Genomic DNA, 22189 nt, shown 5'->3' on the forward strand with positions numbered 1-22189 from the left:
GAGATGAAAGATACATTTTTAATAATTTGGATACTTTCACAAAGAGACAGGGAAGCCCTGTCCCTACAGAAAGGCTTTCCCACCTGCCCCTGCACACAGCAGGACATGTAAGATGTGACCAGTACACCAAGTACGTAGGACTTTAAAAAGCATCCCGCTGAGCTGTCTGTGGCTGGTGGTGACTGAGAAGTGTGAAATGGCCAGGAATAAAAACGGCAAACTCAGACTCACGTCTCCTGAAGCTGGCAGTGCCAGGTAGTGCCTGACGCTGTCCCCAGCTCCACTACTTCTTCTACTTTCCAGTCAAGTGACCGGCTTCAAAGGTCTGGTTCGCAGCTGCTGTTGTACAGCAGACAGAATGTGCAATCTCAGGCTGTAAGCAAGTGCACTGTGAGCAGCATCTCGGCCAGCATCCCCTACTCCCTGTCCAACAGCTCTGAACTTCCACGTGAACAGGCTTGTCAAGGACAATGCCCACAAATGAAGATACAGGGACACCCAAGATCCCGACACTCATCTGTAGTAAGTGGTGCCAAACTAGTCTCCCGTGACCTCATGGCCTACATTTCCCTACTACGTAACTCCTCATTATCAAGTAAGCCACCAACCTGGTCAGAGTCTTGTTTTGATCTCATTCCGGCAAAAGGAGTAAGGGATCAGTTTAGGGGCACTAAAGCCCAGGCTTCTATTTGATAAAAGATGCACAATAAGTTCTTTAAAAAAATAAGTTACACAAAATTTTCTGACACAAAACTCACATCTGGACAAGTCACCAAGAGGATCAAAAACTAAAAAGTAAAATCCTCACACAGAATGAGGCTTATTCACTGCTGGCCCGCTCACCAACTGGCAGGCCTGCTCCCTGGGCATCCAACACTCGGGAGGTAACTCCGGCCCGTGTGACTGTCACCTCCCCTGACTCTGATGTTCTCTCCTTCTGGACTAGACAGGGCAGCCCTGGAACCCTAAAATGGAACCTTGTCAGGGCTTCATTCTGGAGTGTGGCTGCAGAATCTAGGCCACAGTTGCCATCACCCTCCACCACCCTGCCTCAAGCAGGAGAGCTCAGAGGAATGAAGCAACCTCCCTGCTCCTTTCTGTCAGCCGAGATGCACGAGGCCTGGTCTCCTCAAGCTGCCTCTGTTCTCGGTCACTGTTGTTCAGGTGCTTGTTTAGGAGATGGAGCAGTGGTCACAACAACAGTGGAGACTGCTTTGGAGGAGCCAGAAGCTGTGCCTTGCTGGAGATGGGATGCGGGAACAGTCTGGATGCGTACCTGCTTACAAAGAGGAGGTCTCATCAGTGAACTGCAAGAAGGCTCACCAATTAAGAAAAGCGAAGGAAACAGACAAGCCTGAGATGGTCAACAGTCTGCATGAGACCTTACCTGTGTGGCCTGACCTTGCTGCTGAAGCTGCTGCAACTGCTGGGCAGTGAGGAAACTCACCGGCTTATTGCCAGCAATGAGCTTAGTACCTGCTGGCATGGTTGTGAGGATGATGTTGCGACCCAGCCCGCTGAGACTGAGGAAGGGAAACAGAAGTAAGGCATAACCACAACGCTCTGGCTCAGAATGAAGTCACATACTAAATGAAGGGCAATAACGAGGCCTGATGCCCAGGAAAAACCTCAGCATTCTGAATTCAAATGGAATCTCCTACTAGGGCTACCTTTCTTCTGAACTTCTATACTTTGCATGGCAGGAGCCTCCAGAGTAGAGGACAACATGGCCTAAACTCTGTCTTCTGCCCTGGAAGAGGCAGGCACTGCCAGGAGGCATGTGTCCCTGGCAAGAAACTCTATCATTGGGCACATGGGAACCAGCACTGAGAGCACTACACAGAGTACAGGTGTGAGCCAGCCTCAGTGTAGAGGCTCACAGAGGCCATCTAGCGAGAACCCACTCAGGGTCAGAGAATCTGGGCTTGCTTTACCCAGCAGGGCTGCATAATGGGGTGATTTGACCACAGATGTGGTTACCAGGCAGGTGTTTGAAAGAGCCTACACTTGGCTGTATGGTGTGCTTTGATCTTGTAAAGGTGGGGTCTTTTGCCTCTCCCCTTATCATATTATAAAAAGCCCTTTTAAATAAAGGACTGGGTGACTGGGTATTGACCCAGGGCCCTCCCGAAGCTATCCTGTGTCACTGTCTTTCTTACCATCTCTTTCTATCTTTCTACCTAATATTTCTTCATTCCTCTCTCCTAAGAACCCTTCGATAGGTGGGAGCAGGGCAGAGCTGCACTCCAGCATCCTCCCACACCTCAGCAGCCAAGTAAACTCTGTCTCTTAGGAAAGAAAAAGGCCATCCCCACAGCCCCAAAAAGCTTCATCATGACTAAGAATGCCAGAATGACTGCATCGGCCTTTTATCTCTTTACGTCAGGGCCAGAAGAAACCAGCATTCACCAAGCTGTCTTAAGCTCAGGCTCAAATATCAAAGGAGGATCCTTTGATCCTCCAACTTCCTCCAGCCATCCCAACTTCCTCCAGCCATCCCAACTTCCTCCAGCCGTCCCACCCAACACTCTGCATCTTCCTCATTTTCTACCACTCAATAGATTACTGTTTTATTACTCCCTCTGTATTCCTCTCCCTGCTCTACAATATAAGCTGGGCACAGAATGGCTCTTTTATGCCTTAATCATTGCATTCAATAATAGCACTGAGCCACTATCCAACAATAGCACTAATAACATTACTGATGAAAATGTCAGGCGCCAGCCATCTTCCCATTCCGCAACAACTGCATTTGCTCTTCCACAACAGCACTCACTTGGCCCCAAGGTTGCCTTTGATGATGGGGGCTGTGACCACGCTCTTGCCCTTCATTGGCTGGCTAATCACAGACAGAGGAACTGTGATCCTTGTAGGCAGCTTCCCCTACAAAGAAAACAATCAGCTTTTGTGAGCTAGAAAGAGATACAGCAAACCAGGTAGTGCCTGCCTATGGAGAAGCCAGATTAGTACAGACACCTCCAATCCCCATTCCCCCAAGGTTCCAATATTACTGCAGTCAGAACCAAGTGACTCCGGGAAACACATGTTAAGTTACATGTCACTTGTTCCACTACCTAAAGAACAGCAACTGCCTGTTTGTCACAAGGGGCTCAAGCTCCAAGTTTGCCTTAAGTCTCAGAAGACTTTGGACTTGGGAGTTGGGGAAAATGGGACTTGAGACTGGGTCTCTCTATATAGCCCAGGCTGTCCCTTGATTCAGTCTTCCTGCCTCAGCTTCTCTAGTGCTAGGATTACAGGAATGCACCACCCACTCAGCTAACAGACCGGAACTTTTGAACAATGCCGGACACTGCATTTTGTGTTATGTGTGTAACTAGGAGCATTTGGGGACAAGGGGGGCAATATTATAGTTTAAATGTGAAATGTCACCCACAGGCGCATATACTGACTAATTTAGACGATTGCAGAAACTTTTAAGAGGTGAGCCTCGCTGGAGGAAATCAGGAGTGTGCTTTTGAGGTTACACCTGACTCCCTGGCGCCTGCTTCACTGACGATTCTTCTTGTGAGGTGAGCAGCCTCTGAGACAGGCCCCCACCACTATGACTTTCCGCCTCACCACTGGCCCGGAATCAACAGAGCTAGACTGGGGCGGAGACCTCTGCAACTATGACCCCGAGTTAATCTCTCCCTCATTTACACAGGTATTCTGTCAGAGCAATATAAAATCTGACTAATAAGAGTACAAGTCTTTAAAAAAACTTTTTATTAATTTTATGTGTTTTACCAGTGTGTATGCATGTGTAGTACATGTGTGCCTCATGCTAGTGGAAGCCAGAGAGGACACTGAACCCCTTGGAATTTGAGTTATGAATGGTTAAGAGCCACTGTATGGATGCTGGGTCCTCTGCAAAAACAAATGCTCTTAACATGAGCCATCTCTCCAGCTCCTGGGTATGATTCTTTATATACTGCTGGATTTGCATGAACTTCTCTATCTAGAGTCATGAAAGCTGTTGGTCCACAGCTTTGCTTTACTGCAATGTCTACATATGGTTCTGGTGTGATGATGATGCAGACCTCACAGATAAATTAACCACCAAGCGTGTGTTCACTTAGCAGTCCCACATTCTAAGCCTCTCGGACTGATGAATCCTATCTGTCTGGGTATCCACGACACATGGTGTAGTGCTGGACACTCAACCACTATATGGGAAGGAAGGACAAAGAACCTCTAGAGCTAAAGAGAAAATGGACAGCACCCCAGAGGGATGCAGGCTCACAGGGGTGGGATGCAGGCTCACAGGGGTGGGATGCAGGCTCACAGGGGTGAGCAGCAGGACAATCTGATAAGAACAAGTCACACTTCTCCAGAGATAAGAGAGGTTAGTTAAGGGACACTAATAATAAAATCAACCAAGTGAAAAAAATCTAACTCCAAAGTTAGTAAGGCCCGAGAAGAGAAAGAGAAAGAGAGAGGGAATGTGTCCATGTGGGAACGCAGAGGTCAAACATTCCACCACACTAGAGGGAAGAAAACAGTCACTATAGCACCCACTCTGAGGTGCCTAGTTTCTGACACTTGGTTAGTGTTAAAACTACCTCTCCCCCAGTATCGGGGATGAAACCCAAAGCTTCCCACACGCTAAGCAGGTACTCTAACACTGAGCCACACCTGCTGGATAATTTATAACAATGTGTAAATCTTACTTGCCTTTAAAAAATACAAGAGAAGTGGTAACAGAATGCTTCAAAAAAGGAAGAGGGGATGACAAAGGACATTTCCTATGAGCAAGTTATTTGTGAGTCAGAAACTGATACAAAGTAGCAGGTCACTACTGTGAGCCATTAAAGAGCACTACAAGATGACATTGGGCAGCAGGATGGCAGGAGATAGGTAGGGCCTTTATATGGACCTGTACGTAGCTATTTTCTGAAAAATGCAAAAAATCTCAGTGATCTACACTCTAAACTTTGCATCATGATTTCAAATGACTAATAAGCTATATTTTTTTCCTACACTGAAAATAAAGGTTATTATTTTTCACCCTGATAAAGATGGCACAGGTACAAAACCTTGAAACCATTAAAGAAAACACTGGTAGAAGTAATCAGAGAAAATGAAATACTTGGTTAAAAGATGACAGACCGACTGAGCGGTGGTGGCGCACGCCTTTAATCCCAGCACTGGGGAGGCAGAGGCAGGCAGATCTCTGTGAGTTTGAGGCCAGGCTGGTTTACAGAGTGAGTTCCAGGACACCCAGGGCTACACAGTGAAATCCTATCTTGAAAAAAAAAGCAACAAAAAAGATGACAGACCAAAGCAGGCTTGGTGACAATCCTGGCACCCAGAAAGCTAAGGGGGTCCTATCTACATAGGGTGTTCCATGCCAGTCAGGGATACAGCAAAATCACCAAGAAAGAAATGAACAAAACAAAAACCCAAGACACGATTGAAGGAAAGGGGCTGGAGAGATGGCTCAATGGTTAAGAGCACTGGTTGCTCTTCCAGAGGACCTGGGTTCAATTCCTGGCACCCACATGGTGGGTCACACCTGTCTATAACTTCAGTTCCAGAGTTTGACACCCTCACACAGACACACATGCTGGCAAAACATCAGTGAAGATGAAATTTTAAAAAATCAATATAAAAAAATATTTTTCCCTGCAGTACTGAAGCTAAAAACCAGAGCCTTGACCCTGCTAAGCAACTATTCTACCACTGAGCTACATTCCCAGGTCCAAACTGAAGAAAATATTTTCTATTCACATAACAATATACAGCCAATAGTCTTTTGGGGAGCACAATTAGCATGTCAAAACTTTCAATGTGTGTATCTTTGAGACTAAAAAAATACTTGCACTAGAGCATTGCTGTGGCACTGTCGGCAGTGAAAACAGACCCCTCAACAGAAGCTCTCCTATGTATTACTACATCACTAAAAAGGCCATGGTCAATATCTGAGTATGGCCGATAATGATCCCCAAGACTAGGGGTATACAACTAGGTGTATATACAAAGTGTTCAGGAAAAGGGCTGGAAGGATAAATACATTATTCATTAGCCCTTATAAAGACAGAACAGCAGAAGGTAAAGAAAATTTTGTATTTTACCCTATACTTCTGATATTATTCTTTAATATATATATATATATATATTTTTTTTTTTTAAGATTTATTTATTATGTATACAGCGTTCTGTCTGCATGTATGCTTGCATGCCAGAAGAGGGCACCAGATCTCATTATCGATGGTTGTGAGCCATCATGTGGTTGCTGGAAATTGAACTCAGGACCTCTGGAGAAGCAGCCAGTGCTCTTAACCTCTGAGCCATCTCTCCAGCCCTATTCTTTATGTTTTAAGGACACACGTACACATGCTATACTTTTCTAAATTGCATTCCAAAAGCAAACAACCCAAATCTATGTGTCAAATGGAGTGATATCGACAGACAAGTTTCCTAGTTGTCAGTCTCCTAAGGGACGGGGGCTGAACCTGAAGAACTTTCCTAGGCTGGCCTTGGCAGTACACACCTGCAATCCCAACAGTTGCCGGACTGAGAGAGGAAGACTGACTGAAGGAGCGAGAGTCAGGACCAGCTTAGGCACCTAACAAATTCTAAGCCAGCCTGGGCTATGTAGCAAAATCCTGTGTTCTGGCTAGTTTTATAACTTGATACAAGCTAGGGTCATCCAAAAGGAGGGAACCTTAATTGAGAGAAATGCCTCCAAAGATCCAGCTGTAGGATATTTTCTTAATTAGCTATTGATGGGGGAGGGCCCAACCCATTTTGGGCAATGCCTTCCCTAGGCTGGTGGTCCCAGGTTCTACAAGAAAGCAGGTTGAGCAAGCCAGGAAGAACAAGCCAATAAACAGCACTCCTCCATGGCCTCCGCAACAGCTCCTGTCTCCATGTTCCTGACCTGCTTTGAGTTCCTGTCCTGGCTTCCTTCAATGATAAACAGCAATGTAGAAGTGTAAGCTGAATAAACCCTTTCCTCCCCAATTTGCTTTTAAACAGAGCAACAGAAACCCTAATTAAGACACCCATCTCCTTCCAGAAAAGTTTCCTGAGCAGAGGGCTAAAATCTTTACCATCAACATTACTCACAGACTGGGATGTGGACACAACTGTAGTGTTAACAGGGACCTGTCGCACAGTGGGGGCTCCAGTCCCGATGCTGATGGGGGTGCTTGTTGCCCCAGAAGCCACAGCCACAGTCTTAGACACAGTGGCATTTATACTGGGCAAGGACACCGTTGAAGAATGGACAGTTCCAGACCCACCAGCAACAGAGGCTCCTTGCTTTGCATGTGCTGCAACAGTGATGGTCTGGCCTGCTTTAGGAGGCATCACTCCCAGACCCTGCACAATGCGGATCGTGGCAGCAGGTTTTGCTTCTGAAGAGGCCACTGTGTTCTTTCCCTTCTGATCTGCCACACTCACACCAAGAGCTGGCATCAAGCGAAAAGCTGAATTCGAGGTTTCTGCTGGCTTGAGATCAGGAGTTACTTTGACCACGGTAGTACCTGCTGGAGCGGATGAAGCAATGCTGGCTGAAGGAGCCTTGGCAGGGCTGTCAGCTGCGTGGACAGGGTTGGAAGTGACATGTAAGGTAGCCGATATGCCTTTGCCTGCAGTGCCACTTCCCGTCCCAAAGAGGTCCTGAGTCAACTTGACTGTGGTAACCTGAGACTTGGCCAATGTGGCCATCATGTCCGGAGTGATCCTCAAAACAGTCTGGCCCTTGGCATCTGTGGTGATGGAAGAGGGTGGCAGGCGCAGTACATCCTTACCCTGGATACGGAAGTTAGTGGCTGTGAGTGGAATGCTGTTGCCTGTCTGGGGCTTCACACCAAGCTGCCCAGTGATTGACACCTGGATGGGGAAATACAGTCCAATGAAGATTCACAGTGCTAAGCTGGGGTCACAGAGGAGGCAAACCTCCACTCATAGGCATACACTTCATGTGTCTTGAACTTTGTATTTGAAAAATGGTAAACACAAACAAGAGTAAAGAAGAATGTAACAAACCATATACCCTTTACCCAGCTTCAAATGTAATTACTTTGTCAATCTTATCTACCCTTTCCTGGCTTTAGGAAGGAATAGGAGAGACTGAGGTGGAGTTCTGGCAGAGTTGCCAGCAGTACGGGTAAGCTGGCATACCTTTACAAAGGGTGCTAGAAAGTAAACCCAAGGCCTCACCACTGAGCTACACCTACCAGCCCCACCCCACAAGAACTGGAATATTTTAAAGTAAACCAAGATACATCATTTTGTGTATCTTGTGTGCGTGTGTCTGTAACTTACTTAAGCAAAGGATTTGGAGGTTTTTCTTGTTGTTTTTATTTTGTTTTGTTTTGTTGTTTGTTTGGTTTTTTTCCAGTTTTTTTGAGACAGGCTTTCTCTGTGTATCTCTGGCTGTCCTGGAACTTGCTCTGTAGACCAGGTTGGCCTTGAACTCAGAAATTCACCAGCCTCTCCCTCCCTAATGCTAGGACTAAAGGCCTGGCACACAGGATTTTTTTTTTTTTTTTTTTTTTTTAGCTAAAAACATTATTCATTGCTGGGTGGTAGTACACGCCTTAAACCCAGCACTCAGGAGACAGAACCAGGTGGATCTCTGTGAGTTTGAGGCCAGCCTGGTCTACAGAGCGAGATCCAGGACAGGCACCAAAACTACATAGAGAAACCCTGTCTCAAAAAAAAAACAAAACAAAAACAAAAACAACAAAACGTTACATCACTATGTAGCAAGTACTATCAGCACATCTGATTGTCCCCATCCCCACACCACCTTCTGGTATCTCAAATCCATCTATTTACAGTTATCCCACCTGTTTTAAGCAACAGTGTGGTGCACTAGCTCCTAGAAGGGGCTCTGGAGTCAGACTCCCTGGGTTCATCACTACCAGCTTCACAGTACCCAACATGTAATAGCTTGACCCTTTGGTCTACTCAAGCCTTCCTCTTGATGGCCCTTCTACTGAACCACTACCATAGAAAGCAAATACAAAGGATACTGGCCATCCAAAAGAACAAAAACAAAACAACAACAACAACAACAAAAACCCATCAAATCTGATTGCTTCATGATTCACCCGCACACACACTCCAGTCCAAATTCTATGCTGTCTTCAGAAGCAAACTTCCTTTTTAAATGACTCATGTTTACTTATTTCTGCTTCCTCACCTGACATTCCCTTTAACAATGCAGATCCTGGTCCCAGTCCCATCTATTCAATAGCTATACACAGTGAGTCTCATTCATACTTTTTACCATACCCCACACAGGTGCTGTCCAGTCTTCTGGAATACACTAAGTCTGTGTGTCCTACATTCTCCACACTCTAACTTTATTCCCTCAGTAAATGATACCACTATACCTAACCATTCCACAGGAACACGTCTTTCTTTTAGACTCACATTCAAGCTACCAGCAAACCACACAAGCTATATCCCCTGCTTACCACAGCTAACAGGCACCTTCCACACCTCTCACCTGGGCTGCTGCAGCTGCTCTACATAGTCTTGATTTCATTCTCATTCCCCAAAGTGTACTATATCCAGTAGCGAGGGATTAACTACAAACCAGGTCAGGTCACTGAGGAGTCCACAATCTGCCTGTGCTTCATCGTCACATTTAAGTCAGAGTCAAAGCTCAACATACTGTAACCACGGTCAACCGCACCAAATGCACTGCTTGTACACTAAGCTACCCACAATGGTTTTACTTGTCACTCCTCAAAAGTGTTCCTGATGTAAGACCCTCAACTTCCAGGTCTACACATGTAGTAGTTAATCTCCAGGTCACCACTACATAGCAACTTCATTCATCTCCTTCAAATGTCATTCTTCAGAGAAGCCACTTCCCATCATCACGGTTAAAGTAGCACATGATATTCCATCTTCCATCTTTACCCAAATCACCAGTGTTTCTTATTATCTGATGCTGACCTAGGTATTTGTCTCCTACTCCTATGACATATGAGCTCCACGAAGGGGCTTAGTTAGCCTGTTAGCACATGCCTAAATTCCCCAAAGACAATATGTAACTATTGAATAAAAATGCTATTTGTCATTGTGTGACTTTATTTCTTTATCTACAAAATGGTTTGACAATACCTACATACAGTGCCATGACAGACTGGCTAATGTCTATAAACCACACAGTGGAATGAAGCACACAAGAAGTACTAGGTATCAGTTTTTAAGTGCAAAGATCACACTTGCATATTCACAGCCAAGAAAGAACAAATGCATATTCCACCTTTACAAGTGACAGACTGAAAACCCTGTAAAATATGCCATGGGAGCTAACTACACAAACCCAGGAAAACTGCAACATAAATTCAAACCCCAGCTACAAAATACTGACCGTAAAGGCTGCCTTTGGGGTGGGGGCACTCACCTGATCAATCTCCAAACCATGAGTCAAAGACAACAAACCCTTCTCCACAGGCAACAAAGCTGTTCAGGATCATCCCATACCATCAGTCCTTTGCTTTAGCTTCAGGACACCACTCAGAGTCAGGTCCACATACCTGCTTGATGATGTTCTGTCCTGTGACATTCTGGATGACGGCTGTCGTGGAGGCACTTGGAGCAGAGTTCCCGGGAGAACTCATGGCTGGCTTGCTCACTGGGCTGACTGCAGCAGGGAGATTCGTCACTGTAAGCCCTGTCTGCCCAGGTCCAGGCCGTTGTACAGAGGCCGCTGCAGCTTGCCCCTTGACTGGAACAGTTGCCACTACTGCCTAGTTCAAGAATGTGAAGTCAAGAATCCAATTAGACACCAAAATGGGATCATCCAGGCAAGCAAGGACCCTACACAACTCCACTCAGAAAGCACTCTCTATCTATCTATCTATCTATCTATCTATCTATCTATCTATCTATCTATCTATCTATCTATCTATGGTTTTCCAGAGACAGGGTTTCTCTGTGGAGTTTTGGTGCCTGTCCTGGATCTCTCTCTGTAGACCATGCTGGCCTGAACTCACAGAGATCCACCTGGCTCTGCCTCCCGAGTGCTGGCTGGGATCAAAGGTGCGTGCCATTACCACCTGGCCAGAAAGCGTTCTCGAAGTACCATTGCTATCAGAGCCTGAAGCTCACCATGCCCTGGAATGTACACTGCATTTCTTATATTTGTATAATGTTCACAATGTTTTACATTTAACATTGTATTTCATTTCTACATACTGAAGACAACTGTGACTCTTCCATTTTACAGAGGAGAGGAAAATGGGACAAAAAAATGTGAATCTTTCTAAGAGTCAAACAAGTGATCAGTGGCACAGCTAAGGCAAAGGAAATTTGAAAGCACAAGCTTTGCATTTCATTCCACTTCTACAGGGTCTTGATATGAGAATGAAGATCTTGATTCCAACATGCAAACAGAGTACCTAAAAGTACTTTTCCAGCTTTGAACGGATTTCCCTTGAAGCTTTGAACATTAAATGAGTTATTTCAAAGAGCTTCATCATCAATACCAACAACATAAGACTTCCAGGTCTTCCTCAAGCTCTACCTGCTTGAGTCACTAACTAGCCCACTTCTAGGTCTACACAGTCCCTATATCCCAATGACACGCAGCATCCACTTACCTGGGGTACTACTTTGGTTTGTGTAGCAGTGACTGGCACACGGATCTGTGGTCCTGCTGGCATCTGTGGTAGTGTCTGTGCTGGCCCTACTGACTGCTGGGAAACAGCAGGAAGGCTGGGCTGGGCTACCACCCGAACCTGGGGCAGTCCGGCTGAGCTGGAGTGGCTCACAACCCGAGCAGTGGCCTGAGAACTGGGTGGAGTCTGGATGGAAGCTGGGGAAAGCATCGTTCCTAGCTGTGGCATTGTTGGTGAGGACACCAGAAGAACACTGTGAAAAATCAAGGGGAAGAAACCAAAACACACTCAGTACACACATACAAAAAGACTCTGGCGGGAAAGAAGAAGAGAAGCATGGGCGCTTACCCTGAACTCGACTTAGCTGGCTCGGACACAGGGGTAGAGCCGCTTTTGTTCACTGCTGACACAGGTGGAGGAGAGATGGGGGTGGTGGGCAATGCTGGCGTGGTGGGGGTCACAGGCGTAACTGGGGTAGGTGGCATGCTGGAGTCACTGAGGCTCATCTGGCTTTGCTCAGAAGGGCCACTAAGGCCCTTCATGGAGCTCTCCTTATTACTGGACTTCTAGGAAACAAAAAAAACAAAAAACGGGATGTACCTCAGGCATCATGAGGGTTCCTGATGCACTCGCTGGGTCAGGTAAAGCTGAGTGTCTATGTGGCCCACCTCATCTCAGACCTCTAAGTAAGTGCTCTCAAGAGGTAACTTACCACCTTGGGCGGTGGCTTGGGTTTTTGCTGAAGAGCTTTTCTGGCTTTAGCTGCTGCTGCTTGAGCTTGGTGAATTCGTTCTACAAACAAGGACGTTACACAGTTTAGGGAATTTCAACTTAGCGTGCTTAATGAGAAGGTCTTCATTAAACACCAAGGCCTCTCCAAGCAAAAGCTGTAATCACATTTCTCAGGAGCCTGAGGCAGGAAAGCAGTACATTCAAGGCCAGCCCGTTACACAGGCTAGACTCTGTCTCTAAGCAAACAAAACAAAACAAAAAGCTGGACTTGACTATGCACAACTGTACGCCCAGAACTGGGAAGACAAAGGCAGCATCAACGCAAGTTCGAAGCCAGCCTGCCCGAAGAGCAAGTTCCACATCAACCTGGCTACACATCAAGATCCTGTCTCAAAAACAAAACAAGACAATCCAAGGCCGTGTTGGTGTAACAGAGTAATAGATCTGGAACAGAAAGGCAGACGCCCCATCTAGTCAGCACACTGAAGGCCTCACGTACCAAACTCCTCCTCACTCCGGTCACGATGAAGGTAGATCCACAGCTTTCGTCCAATGTCGTATTTCACACAAGGGTCTTTTTCATAATGCAGTCGATCCAGTGCGCCACTGACTACCGTGTTCACCTAAAAACAGAGCAAAAGGAGACATGGGACAAGTCCAACCAAGATAATACAAGTTTTCTGGACTCCCAGGAGAAACCAGTGGATGAAAAAGTCCCAGAGAGTAACAACTGGATCCCAAGCCAGCTCGTCCTTCCACTGGCTCACTTGGAAAAGAATGGTGTGCAGCTAAAACATTAACTCATCCTCACTGTAAACATGCTGTGAACTAACTGACTGTAGAAACCTTTCCTTTATTATAAAATAAGGAGGGCTGGAGAGACGGTTCAGCAGTTAAGAGCACTGCTGCTCTTGGTTCCCAGCACTCCTATCAGGTGGCCCAACCAATGAGAACTCCAGCTCCAAGAGATCTAATGCCGTCTTCTGGCCTCCATGACAACAGACACTCACATGGCATGTGTTAATATAGACATACACACATACACAGAAATAAAAATTTTTTAAAATAAATCTTAAAAAAAAAAAAAAAAAAAGACAGTTGTGAGTTACCATGTGGATACCGGGAATCAAGCCTGGATCTTCTGAAGGAAGAACAGTGTTCTTAAGCACTAAGACATTTCTCTACTCACTTGGTTACAGTATTTTTAATGGTTTATTTTATTGTTCTTATTACGTGTATGATGTGAGTACACTTACCATGGTGTATGTGTGGAGGTCAGAAGACAACTTTCAAGGCTGTTTCTCACCATCTACCTTGTTGAGGCCGAGTCTTGAGTCTCTTGCTGTTTCTCCCACACTGTGTACTCCAGGCTAGCTAGTTCGGAGATTCCAGGTGATTCTCCCTTGCCTGCCTCCACCCTTACTTTAGAAGTGGGCTTAAAGACTTGTTCCTTCATCCAGCTTCACACGAAGACTCCAGGTACTGAACTCAGGTCATCAGGCTTGCACAGCAAGTGTCTTTACCCACTCAACAAGCTCACTGGCCCACGGTTTTGATTTTGAGGCAGGAGTCTTACTATGTTATCCAGGCTTTAAATTCCAAATCCTCCTGTTTCAGCCTCCCAAGGTAGATGGTATTATAGACATATGCCAACATGCCTACCTAGCTTTTATTTATTCGATTTGGGTTGTTTGTTTCCTGAGACAGGGTTTCTCTGTGTAGCCCTGGCTGTCCTGGAACTCAAGAGATGCCTCTGCCTCCCAGGTACTGGGATTAAATGTGCCCCACCATGCCTGACTTATTCATTCATTCATTTATTTATTTTAATGATTTTATGTTAGGGGATGCACATAAAGCTCAGTGGTAGAATACACTCCTGATGTGTTGACCCTGGGTTCAACCCTCTGTAGCACAAGAAAAAAAAGTGTAACTTACATTTCCTAATAGTTTTTCTGAAATCATTCTGAAATGAAGCCAAGCAAAGCCATTTCTCTAACTCACCTGAGTGCTGGTGACATCTGGAGCAAGAAACTGCGAGTCCTTGAGCAGTTCACAGATCTCTGCTCGAGTGCCTTCTCCATTAGGCAGCCGAGCTGCAGCATCCCGAACTGACATCAGAAAATGCAAAATCCAGGAGTCAAGCAAAGCTTCCAATGAACACAGCATCTCCTGACCTGTTCTGGTGACTGAGTCTCAACTGACTGGCCAGGGCACACTGCCCTCTAGTGGCTATAAACACTGCACTGAACTTCCTGCACTTTTAACACACCTACAGGCAAAAATAGGTCCCTGGATCCCTTAAGATTTGAGTGGAGTGGTGCCCATCCCCAAACAGAACATCCACACCACATCCCCTCCCCACAAGGCTCAGGGAATGTCATGAAGAACGGGTGAAGAGACTTTAAGAGGCAGAGGTTGGGAGGATTGCTAGGAAAGAGCATCTTTGGACACGGAAGGAGCTGTATTCACAAACTCTCAGAAGCTGTGGTCACTACACAAGGACTGCACGAGAGCTACCTAGTCACTACTTCAGCACGGACAGGAGGGGCTCAAAAGATCCCACTTCTAGTTGCAAACTACAGGCAGTCATGGCAGCCAGTGGAGTCAAGTCAGTTTTCTTTGGGGGAAAGAAACCTAGGTTCCATGCTACTTTGGAGTCCTACACCCACACCACACATACACACATGCAGATGACACTAACTGAACTCAGTGGGGCACACAAACACATATAGAATATACATTTCTCGTGAAATCATAAAGTTGGGAGGACATCTGAGGTGAGGGATGAGGGAGGTATTGGAGGAGGGAGTAAGGAGTGGGTTAGACCAAAATAAAATGAATTCATGTGTAAAGGAAAAAGATTCAGTGGTTCTATAAATCTGGTTTAAAAAAAAATTTAGCCGGGCGGTGGTGGCGCACGCCTTTAATCCCAGCACTCGGGAGGCAGAGCCAGGCGGATCTCTGTGAGTTCGAGGCCAGCCTGGGCTACCAAGTGAGTTCCAGGAAAGGTGCAAAGCTACACAGAGAAACCCTGTCTCGAAAAACCAAATCACATATTCATATTACTGTACTATTGCAACAGAAAGCAATTCAAATCACTTACACTCACCCCCACTGGATGTTACAAAATTTGAAACACCCGCTATTGGGTCCTATCATTCGATATCATGAATAAAAACATAGTTTTGCATTTAAATTTGTTTTAACAGCTTAATAATTACTGAAACATGACTTTTGAGGCCAGGCTCATCTACAAAGTGAGTTCTAGGACAGCCAAGACTACACAAAGAAACGCTATCTCAAAAAAAAAAAAAATTTAAATGTATAATTCTAATTCTGGGAAGGAATCTACAGGTCTCACTAGACTACCAAAGGGACTCATAACACAAAGAATTCTTTGTTCTCTTATTTTTTTAAAAGATTTATTTTAATGTGCATTGGTGTTTTGTCTACACATGTCTGTATGAAGATGCCAGATTCTTCAGAACTGGAATTACAGACAGTTGTAAGCTACCATGTGGGTGCTGGGAATTGAGCCTGGATCCTCTGGAAGAGCAGCCAGTGCTCTTAACCACTAAGCCATCTCCCCAGGCCTGCTTCTCTTATTTTTTGAGACAATATCACTATGTGGCTTCAAACTCATTATGCAGCCTAGGCAACCTTCAAATCCACAACAGTCCTCTAGTCTCAACATCCTAAGTACTGGGGTTACAGGCATGCGTCACCTCTCTCAGGAAAAAAATAAAAAAAAACTCCTTAGAGAAGCAAGGTCCTATGCTTGATGTGACGACTAGCTCTGAGCAGTTCATCAAGATGAATGGGACTTCAAAAAGAAGCACTGATACCTGGCCTCCATCTACCAGGGCAGAATCCACCCTGCCATCTCTTAGATTTGAAAACTTAGGAGACTGACCCTCAATCCTATCAATGGAAGGTACATGCGAGGGGTTAAGGTTTGGTACAGGAATATAGATTTCATCTGAGGAAAGCTTTGGGGTAAATATAAGAAATCCTTAGTAATAAATGCACCACATACCCAGAGACAGGATGGTGACGTAGGCAGGCCGGTCAGAGCGCAGCAGCGAATGCTCACGAGCCTTGTTGAGGGAGGTCTCCTTGTCAAACACGCCCTTCACTGGCCCCACCACAGACTCGAAGCCATGCATGCGAAAGGTGAATGCCTTATGGGGTTGGCTATACCTGTAACGCTCCTACCAAGAAAAAAGGCAGAAAACTGCCATGTCAGAATTAGTGGGCTTCTTTCTAGCACTCCCTTGAAATAGATGGATCAAATGAGATGTTAAAATAAGGAGGAAACAAGCAATCCCACAAAGAACTATCACCCAACCACAGTAGAAAAAAGACAGTTCTCAGAGCTGGTCACCCAGGAAATGACAAGGATGCAAAATGCATTTGCTACCTCGAAGAAAATACGGTCAAAAAATTTTCTTTCCCTTTTACCAAATCAGTTCTAGCTCAACAAGCAGCCTCAACCAATGGACTATCTGAGCTGAAGAACATGAACCCCCAAGGAGATGAGATCAAGGAAAGTCAGGCTCTGTGCGTCCGTCTATACAGCTTCTAAAGAGCTTACCTGCTCTTGAAAAACCCGTTTCTCTTCTCCTGTGCTAGGTCGCACCACATAGTCAGTTCTTCTGGAACATAAAGAATTCTACATCATCTCTGAGAGCAAGGAGGGTCACGGACCATCCGCCCTTTCTCAGTACCCAGAACTATTCCCTTGGCTACATGGGAAAATGTTCCTTCAAAAGTCCTTGACTCCTGTTCAGTCTACTCTCCAGCTCCTGCTGATTTTCCCCACATTCTTAGGATCCTCAAATGTTTGGAATAAACAGAAAGAGGGTGGCATCTTTACCTACTGTTTTCAGTATTGCTGAAAAGTCAGCTCAATTTGACAACAAAATGTCATTTTTGGAGGAACAAAGCATTTCAAGTATGTCTGATGACAAGAGTGGTATTTCTGCCTTCCAAAGAACTTAGAACTTGAGTTCTAAACCCGTTACATGAATGTATGTGTGTATATGTATGTGTATATATGTATATATATATATTATATATATATATATATATATATATATATATATATATATATATATATATATATGTAGGGCTACAGTAAGGATGGGCCTCTGAACAGGCAGGAATCAGGACCATGAGATGACTTAACCTGAAGAGCACAGTACTAGAAGTCAAAGGATCTGAACTCTAGCCAGAGTCGAGACACCACCTTTAGCAAATCATCGGACTTCATGGCTTTCTTTTTATAAGTCAAATGAGGAACTTGAATTAGATTAATCATTCTCAAGTGGAAACCAGGAAGGTAAGTACACAAGGAAACTGCCCACCTACAAGGCAGCTCATCTATCTTTAGACTACTGCAGTCAGAGCCATCCTTACTGAGAAGCATATATGCCCTCCTCAAGCATGCTGAGGCACGAGTCAGTGGACTTCTAGGGTCTCTAAGGTCCACTACAGCTCAAACACACTGAAGAAACCAGCAGATCCACAGCAGTAACATTTAGTCATGGCTTTGCGGGAAACACCCACCACAAGAATACACTCACACTCGAGGGACAGGCGTCATGGCATCTGAGCTGTCTTCATTTTCCTGCTGAAGAAAGGGAAGACATTACCAGGTCCACAGGCTAAACAATTTTTACTAACTTAAGGGCTCTAAAATCCCAAGTCATGAAAAAGTCCACGACATACCTTACAGAAGGTCTGATCTTTGGTTTCTAACCACAGGTGGAAAAGAGCAGCTAATTCCTTTTCACTATCTTGAAACTGACCTGTGGGGTGGTGGGGGTACACAAAAAAAAGCAAGACATTTAAACTATTATTCAGAATCCTGCCTTCTCTTCACCAGCTCTATCTATGCCAGAAAGAAAGCATGTCAGAACCTGTCACTGGTCCTTCCCACATGCTCATGCCACCACCCTCACTGCCTGGACAACTGCCCAGGATGTCATTTTTCAGATCTTTTATTCAACAAGTATTTACAGAGTAGTCACTGTGCACCAGGCATTTGGATGAAGCTGAGACCATGAATGAATTCATTCTCTGCCCTTCAGAGAAGTCACATCAAGTGAGTAATGTTGTGGGATATTTGTACACTGTGTGAAGGTGCATTGCTGTGATTGGTGTAATAGAGAGCTAGGCAGGAGAGATAGGCAGGACTTCCAGAGACAGAGAGGACTCTGGGAAGAAGAAAGGGAGGAGACACCAGGAGATGGAGAGCAAGTAAGATATGCAGGAGAGATATAAGCCACAAGCCATATAGCAGAACATAGATTAATAAAAATGGGTTAATTTAAGTTAAAAGAGCTAGTTAGGAACAAGCCTAAGCTATAAGCCAAGCTTTCATAATTAATATGAAGTCTCCCTGTCATTATTTGGGAGCTGGCAGGTGGGACAGAAAAAGACTCACATAAACAAAATCAATTCTACAGGAGGTCTATATATGGGAAGGATCCTATTATTGTAGGTGAAAAAAATGCACTCTTCACACTAGCATAGCAGTAAGAAGACCTAAGGCAAGAAGAAGCTTAACTCTGCAACTGCCTAGAAAGACTAAACTACTTTCTTTGTGACCTCTTCTTGTGTCACTTTATTCAGACTCCTACTGGGGCATCTGCCTCACGATGGTACCTAGATCTCTCGCACAGGCTGGAACCACCAAGGAGTCAGTACCACACAAGTGGACTGTGTCAAAATGCAGCTCCACTTCTCAAAGCTAGAAGCACGCTCATCAGGATGCTTACCTTTCTTTTCACTAGTCAACTCCCAATAGCACTAACACCACTATACCTACCTCTGGGCTCTCTCTTCCATACAATACCCTCCTTGCCTCTCACTGTGTCTCTCCAAAGGCTATTCATAATCAGTCAATCAATCAATAATTGAATGTTCCTTCCCTGAACCCCAGGTTTTGTTTGCTACAAACTGACTTCCAGGTTCCGAGCCCTGGGGATGCTGTCTACTCATCCTCTTGTAGCTCTGCCCTAGGGTCAAAGGTTAAAGGTCAGTTCTTCCTCCACCCCACAACTGGTTTTAGATATTTGTTCCCAGTTCTGCTAAAAAACAAAAAAAAAAAAAAAAATGAATAAAAACAAAACAAAAGCCTATTCCAAAACAGAGTGCCTAGAAATAAATGCATACATATACAGTAAGTGAATTTATTTTTGGCAAGGTTGCCAAATACTATGAAATAAGGCAGAGACAATATCTTTTTTTTAAAAAAAAAAAAAAAGGCCAGGCGGCGATGGTGCACACCTTTAATCCCAGCACTCGGGAGGCAGAGGCAGGCGGATCTCTGTGAGTTCGAGGCCAGCCTGGTCTACCAAGTGAGTTCCAGGAAAGGCGCAAAGCTACACAGAGAAACCCTGTCTCGAAAAAACAAAAAAAAAAAAAAAAAAAAAAGATCTCACAAAGTTGAGTCACCCCTCCAATTCCAGTACTTGAGAGGTGGGTCAGTTCAAGGCCATCCTAGCTACACAGTAAGTTAAAAGGCCAGCCTGGGCTATGTAAGGTCCTGCCCTCAAAACAAAAGCACAAAGATCTCAATGATCTGATCTGCACTCTGAGCTCTGCATCATGCCCAACGACCATAATCAACCATGAACTACTGAATCTCCATTCTTCTAGTGAGGCAACTGATGACTGCCAGAGAAACAAGGGGAGGGCAGGCAGAGGATGCCACACTAGGCAGAAAACAGTAACTACCACGGGCCATCACAGCTCTCACTGGGCACAGTTTCACACACTCCCGTCTCCAAATCTCCTTCCTTCTCACTTACAACAAACACGAGGTCTACGGCCATACCACCCTGAACGCGCCCGATCTCGTCTGATCTCGGAAGCTAAGCAGAGTTGGGCCTGGTTAGTACTTGGATGGGAGACAACAAACATGAGTCCACTGTTGTGAACCCCCCGACCTCCTTGCCGTCTACCATCACAAGAGCTGTCCCCTTCTCAGAAATGCTATGACACATTGTCCCTCCTCACCTGGATTGCCCAACCTTCCTCTTCAATATTCTTCCCATCACTGTTTCCTCTCACTTTAAAAAAAAAAAGGAAAGAAAAAGAGAAAGAGAAAAGAGAAAAACAAAGCCTCCTGGGGGCTTATAATACTTACCAAGCAATTTCCACTGCTGAGTTTTCTCTTTGAATTCAACAAATGGAGAGAAACTAGAAGGAACCGCTGCAAGAAATGGATCGTATGAACAAAACATACATTAAGATATACATGTAAGAGAGTGTTGGCCTCAGAATGGCCTGAGCTCTAGGAGAGCTTCTGAGTATTTTTTTGGTGTGCAAAGAAAGGAGAAAAAGGATGTGTCTGATGCAAATGCACTATTGTACAAATGAGCAGCTACAGTTTACTGCAAGAATTCTTTAAACAAAGGAGGGAAAACGATGAAACCTCACAGAAAGGACCTCACCTCGGCTTTCTCCAGCAAGATACTGTAGAGCAGGCAACACCAATTCAGCCCAGTTGGGGGCAGCAGAGAACCAGCTGTTGAGGGAGCTGGATGGAGAAGACTGCCAGTCCAAAACCCGATCCTCCAGCTGAGGGAGAGGCAAAGATGGAACTCAATTAAGTTTCTCTTTACATCAACAATTCCAGGATGTGTCAGAGCAGCAGGGTATGTACATGGTTTGTCAAATGTCCAGTGTAAGTTAACTGCAGTACTGTAGAGGGTCCAGCTGAATTCTACTTCCCTCCAGTGCTGGTCAGCTTTGTCAAGTTGAAACAAGCTAGTCATCTGGGAAGAGAGCACCTTCCTTGAGGGATAGCCTCTATCTGACTTCAGTGGGCAAATTTGTGAGGCATTCTCTTGCTTAATAATTGGTGTGGGAGGTCCCGGCCCACTATGGATAGCCCACACCTGGGCAGGTGGTCCTGGGTGGTAGAGAGAGCAAGCTGAGAAAGGCATGGGAAGCAAGCCAGGAAGCAGCATTCCTCCTTGTAACTGCCTTGACTTCCCTTCCTGATGGACTGTACCCTGAAATAAACCCTTTCCTCCTCAAATTGCTTTGTCCATGATCTCTATCACAGCAACAGAAAGGAAGCAGGACCAGCAGCTGGAGACCACTGAAGAGCCAGCAAGTGCCAAACTTTAACATCTAAACTCTTACCATAGGAAGGCTAGCCTGACTCTCCAGCAAGATCTCTAACAGAAGAGAGAAAAAACTGGAAAATCGTTCATTGATTCCAAGGCAAGGCTTGATGTCTTCCAGGGGCCTAACAAGGAGGGAAGAAAATGTGTTTAATGTCTGGGCACCACACAGTAGAAAGGGAGTGCCAACTACTTCAAGCTGTCCTCTGACTTCCACATAAACAACATGCGCGCGCGCGCACACACACACACACACACACACACACACACACACACACACACACACGTTACGAAGTGTTTTTGTTGTTGTTTTTTTTTTCTTCAATGTAGGAAAAATCAAAATGACTGAGAACACATACCAGATTGGTTCAGGTCCCCTAAGCCTCCTTATAAGCACAAGAACTCAAGAGCTTAAGAAAAGAGAACATGAGGCCGGGCGGTGGTAGGACACACCTTTAATCCCAGCACTCAGGAGGCAGAGCCAGGCGGATCTTTGTGAGTTCGAGGCCAGCCTGGGCTACAGAGTGAGATCCAGGAAAGGAGCAAAGCTACAGAGAGAAACTCTGTCTCGAAAAACCAAAAAAATAGTAATAATAAAAGAAAAGAGAACATGGTGCATTCTCCCAGCAAAATCCCAGGGCAGAGTACACACACAGTCAGCTCACACAAGTCCCAAGGAATGGACTCAGCCTGTCTTAACTCCCTCCCTCCCAGCACAGCCAGTTA

At 45.3% G+C, this 22189-nt stretch overlaps 1 protein-coding gene across 9 annotated transcripts in view; it reads right to left on the reverse strand.

Moving 5' to 3' along the window:
* Nfrkb (nuclear factor related to kappaB binding protein) overlaps positions 1 to 22189 on the reverse strand; it is a 34235-nt gene continuing 12046 nt past the window's right edge. For 5 of the 9 annotated variants that reach the window (XM_028858981.2, XM_028858976.2, XM_037207656.1 and 2 more), the window contains 17 exons: positions 21483 to 21588; positions 20786 to 20912; positions 20479 to 20544; positions 18054 to 18133; positions 17909 to 17955; positions 16918 to 16978; positions 16360 to 16534; positions 14325 to 14431; positions 12823 to 12946; positions 12304 to 12383; positions 11940 to 12157; positions 11574 to 11844; positions 10509 to 10721; positions 7072 to 7839; positions 2777 to 2883; positions 1388 to 1523; positions 1 to 1276 (listed from right to left, as the gene is read on the reverse strand). In XM_028858981.2, the coding sequence (XP_028714814.1) occupies positions 1151 to 1276; positions 1388 to 1523; positions 2777 to 2883; positions 7072 to 7839; positions 10509 to 10721; positions 11574 to 11844; positions 11940 to 12157; positions 12304 to 12383; positions 12823 to 12946; positions 14325 to 14431; positions 16360 to 16534; positions 16918 to 16978; positions 17909 to 17955; positions 18054 to 18133; positions 20479 to 20544; positions 20786 to 20912; positions 21483 to 21588 (2812 nt within the window). In that variant the 3' untranslated portion in view covers positions 1 to 1150. The remainder of the gene's footprint in view (positions 1277 to 1387; positions 1524 to 2776; positions 2884 to 7071; positions 7840 to 10508; positions 10722 to 11573; positions 11845 to 11939; positions 12158 to 12303; positions 12384 to 12822; positions 12947 to 14324; positions 14432 to 16359; positions 16535 to 16917; positions 16979 to 17908; positions 17956 to 18053; positions 18134 to 20478; positions 20545 to 20785; positions 20913 to 21482; positions 21589 to 22189) is intronic. The other 4 variants (XM_028858982.2, XM_028858977.2, XM_028858979.2 and 1 more) reach the window with 3 other exon arrangements.

This window comes from Peromyscus leucopus, chromosome 7, assembly GCF_004664715.2.
Source record: "Peromyscus leucopus breed LL Stock chromosome 7, UCI_PerLeu_2.1, whole genome shotgun sequence".
NCBI classification, from domain to species: Eukaryota; Metazoa; Chordata; class Mammalia; order Rodentia; family Cricetidae; genus Peromyscus; species Peromyscus leucopus.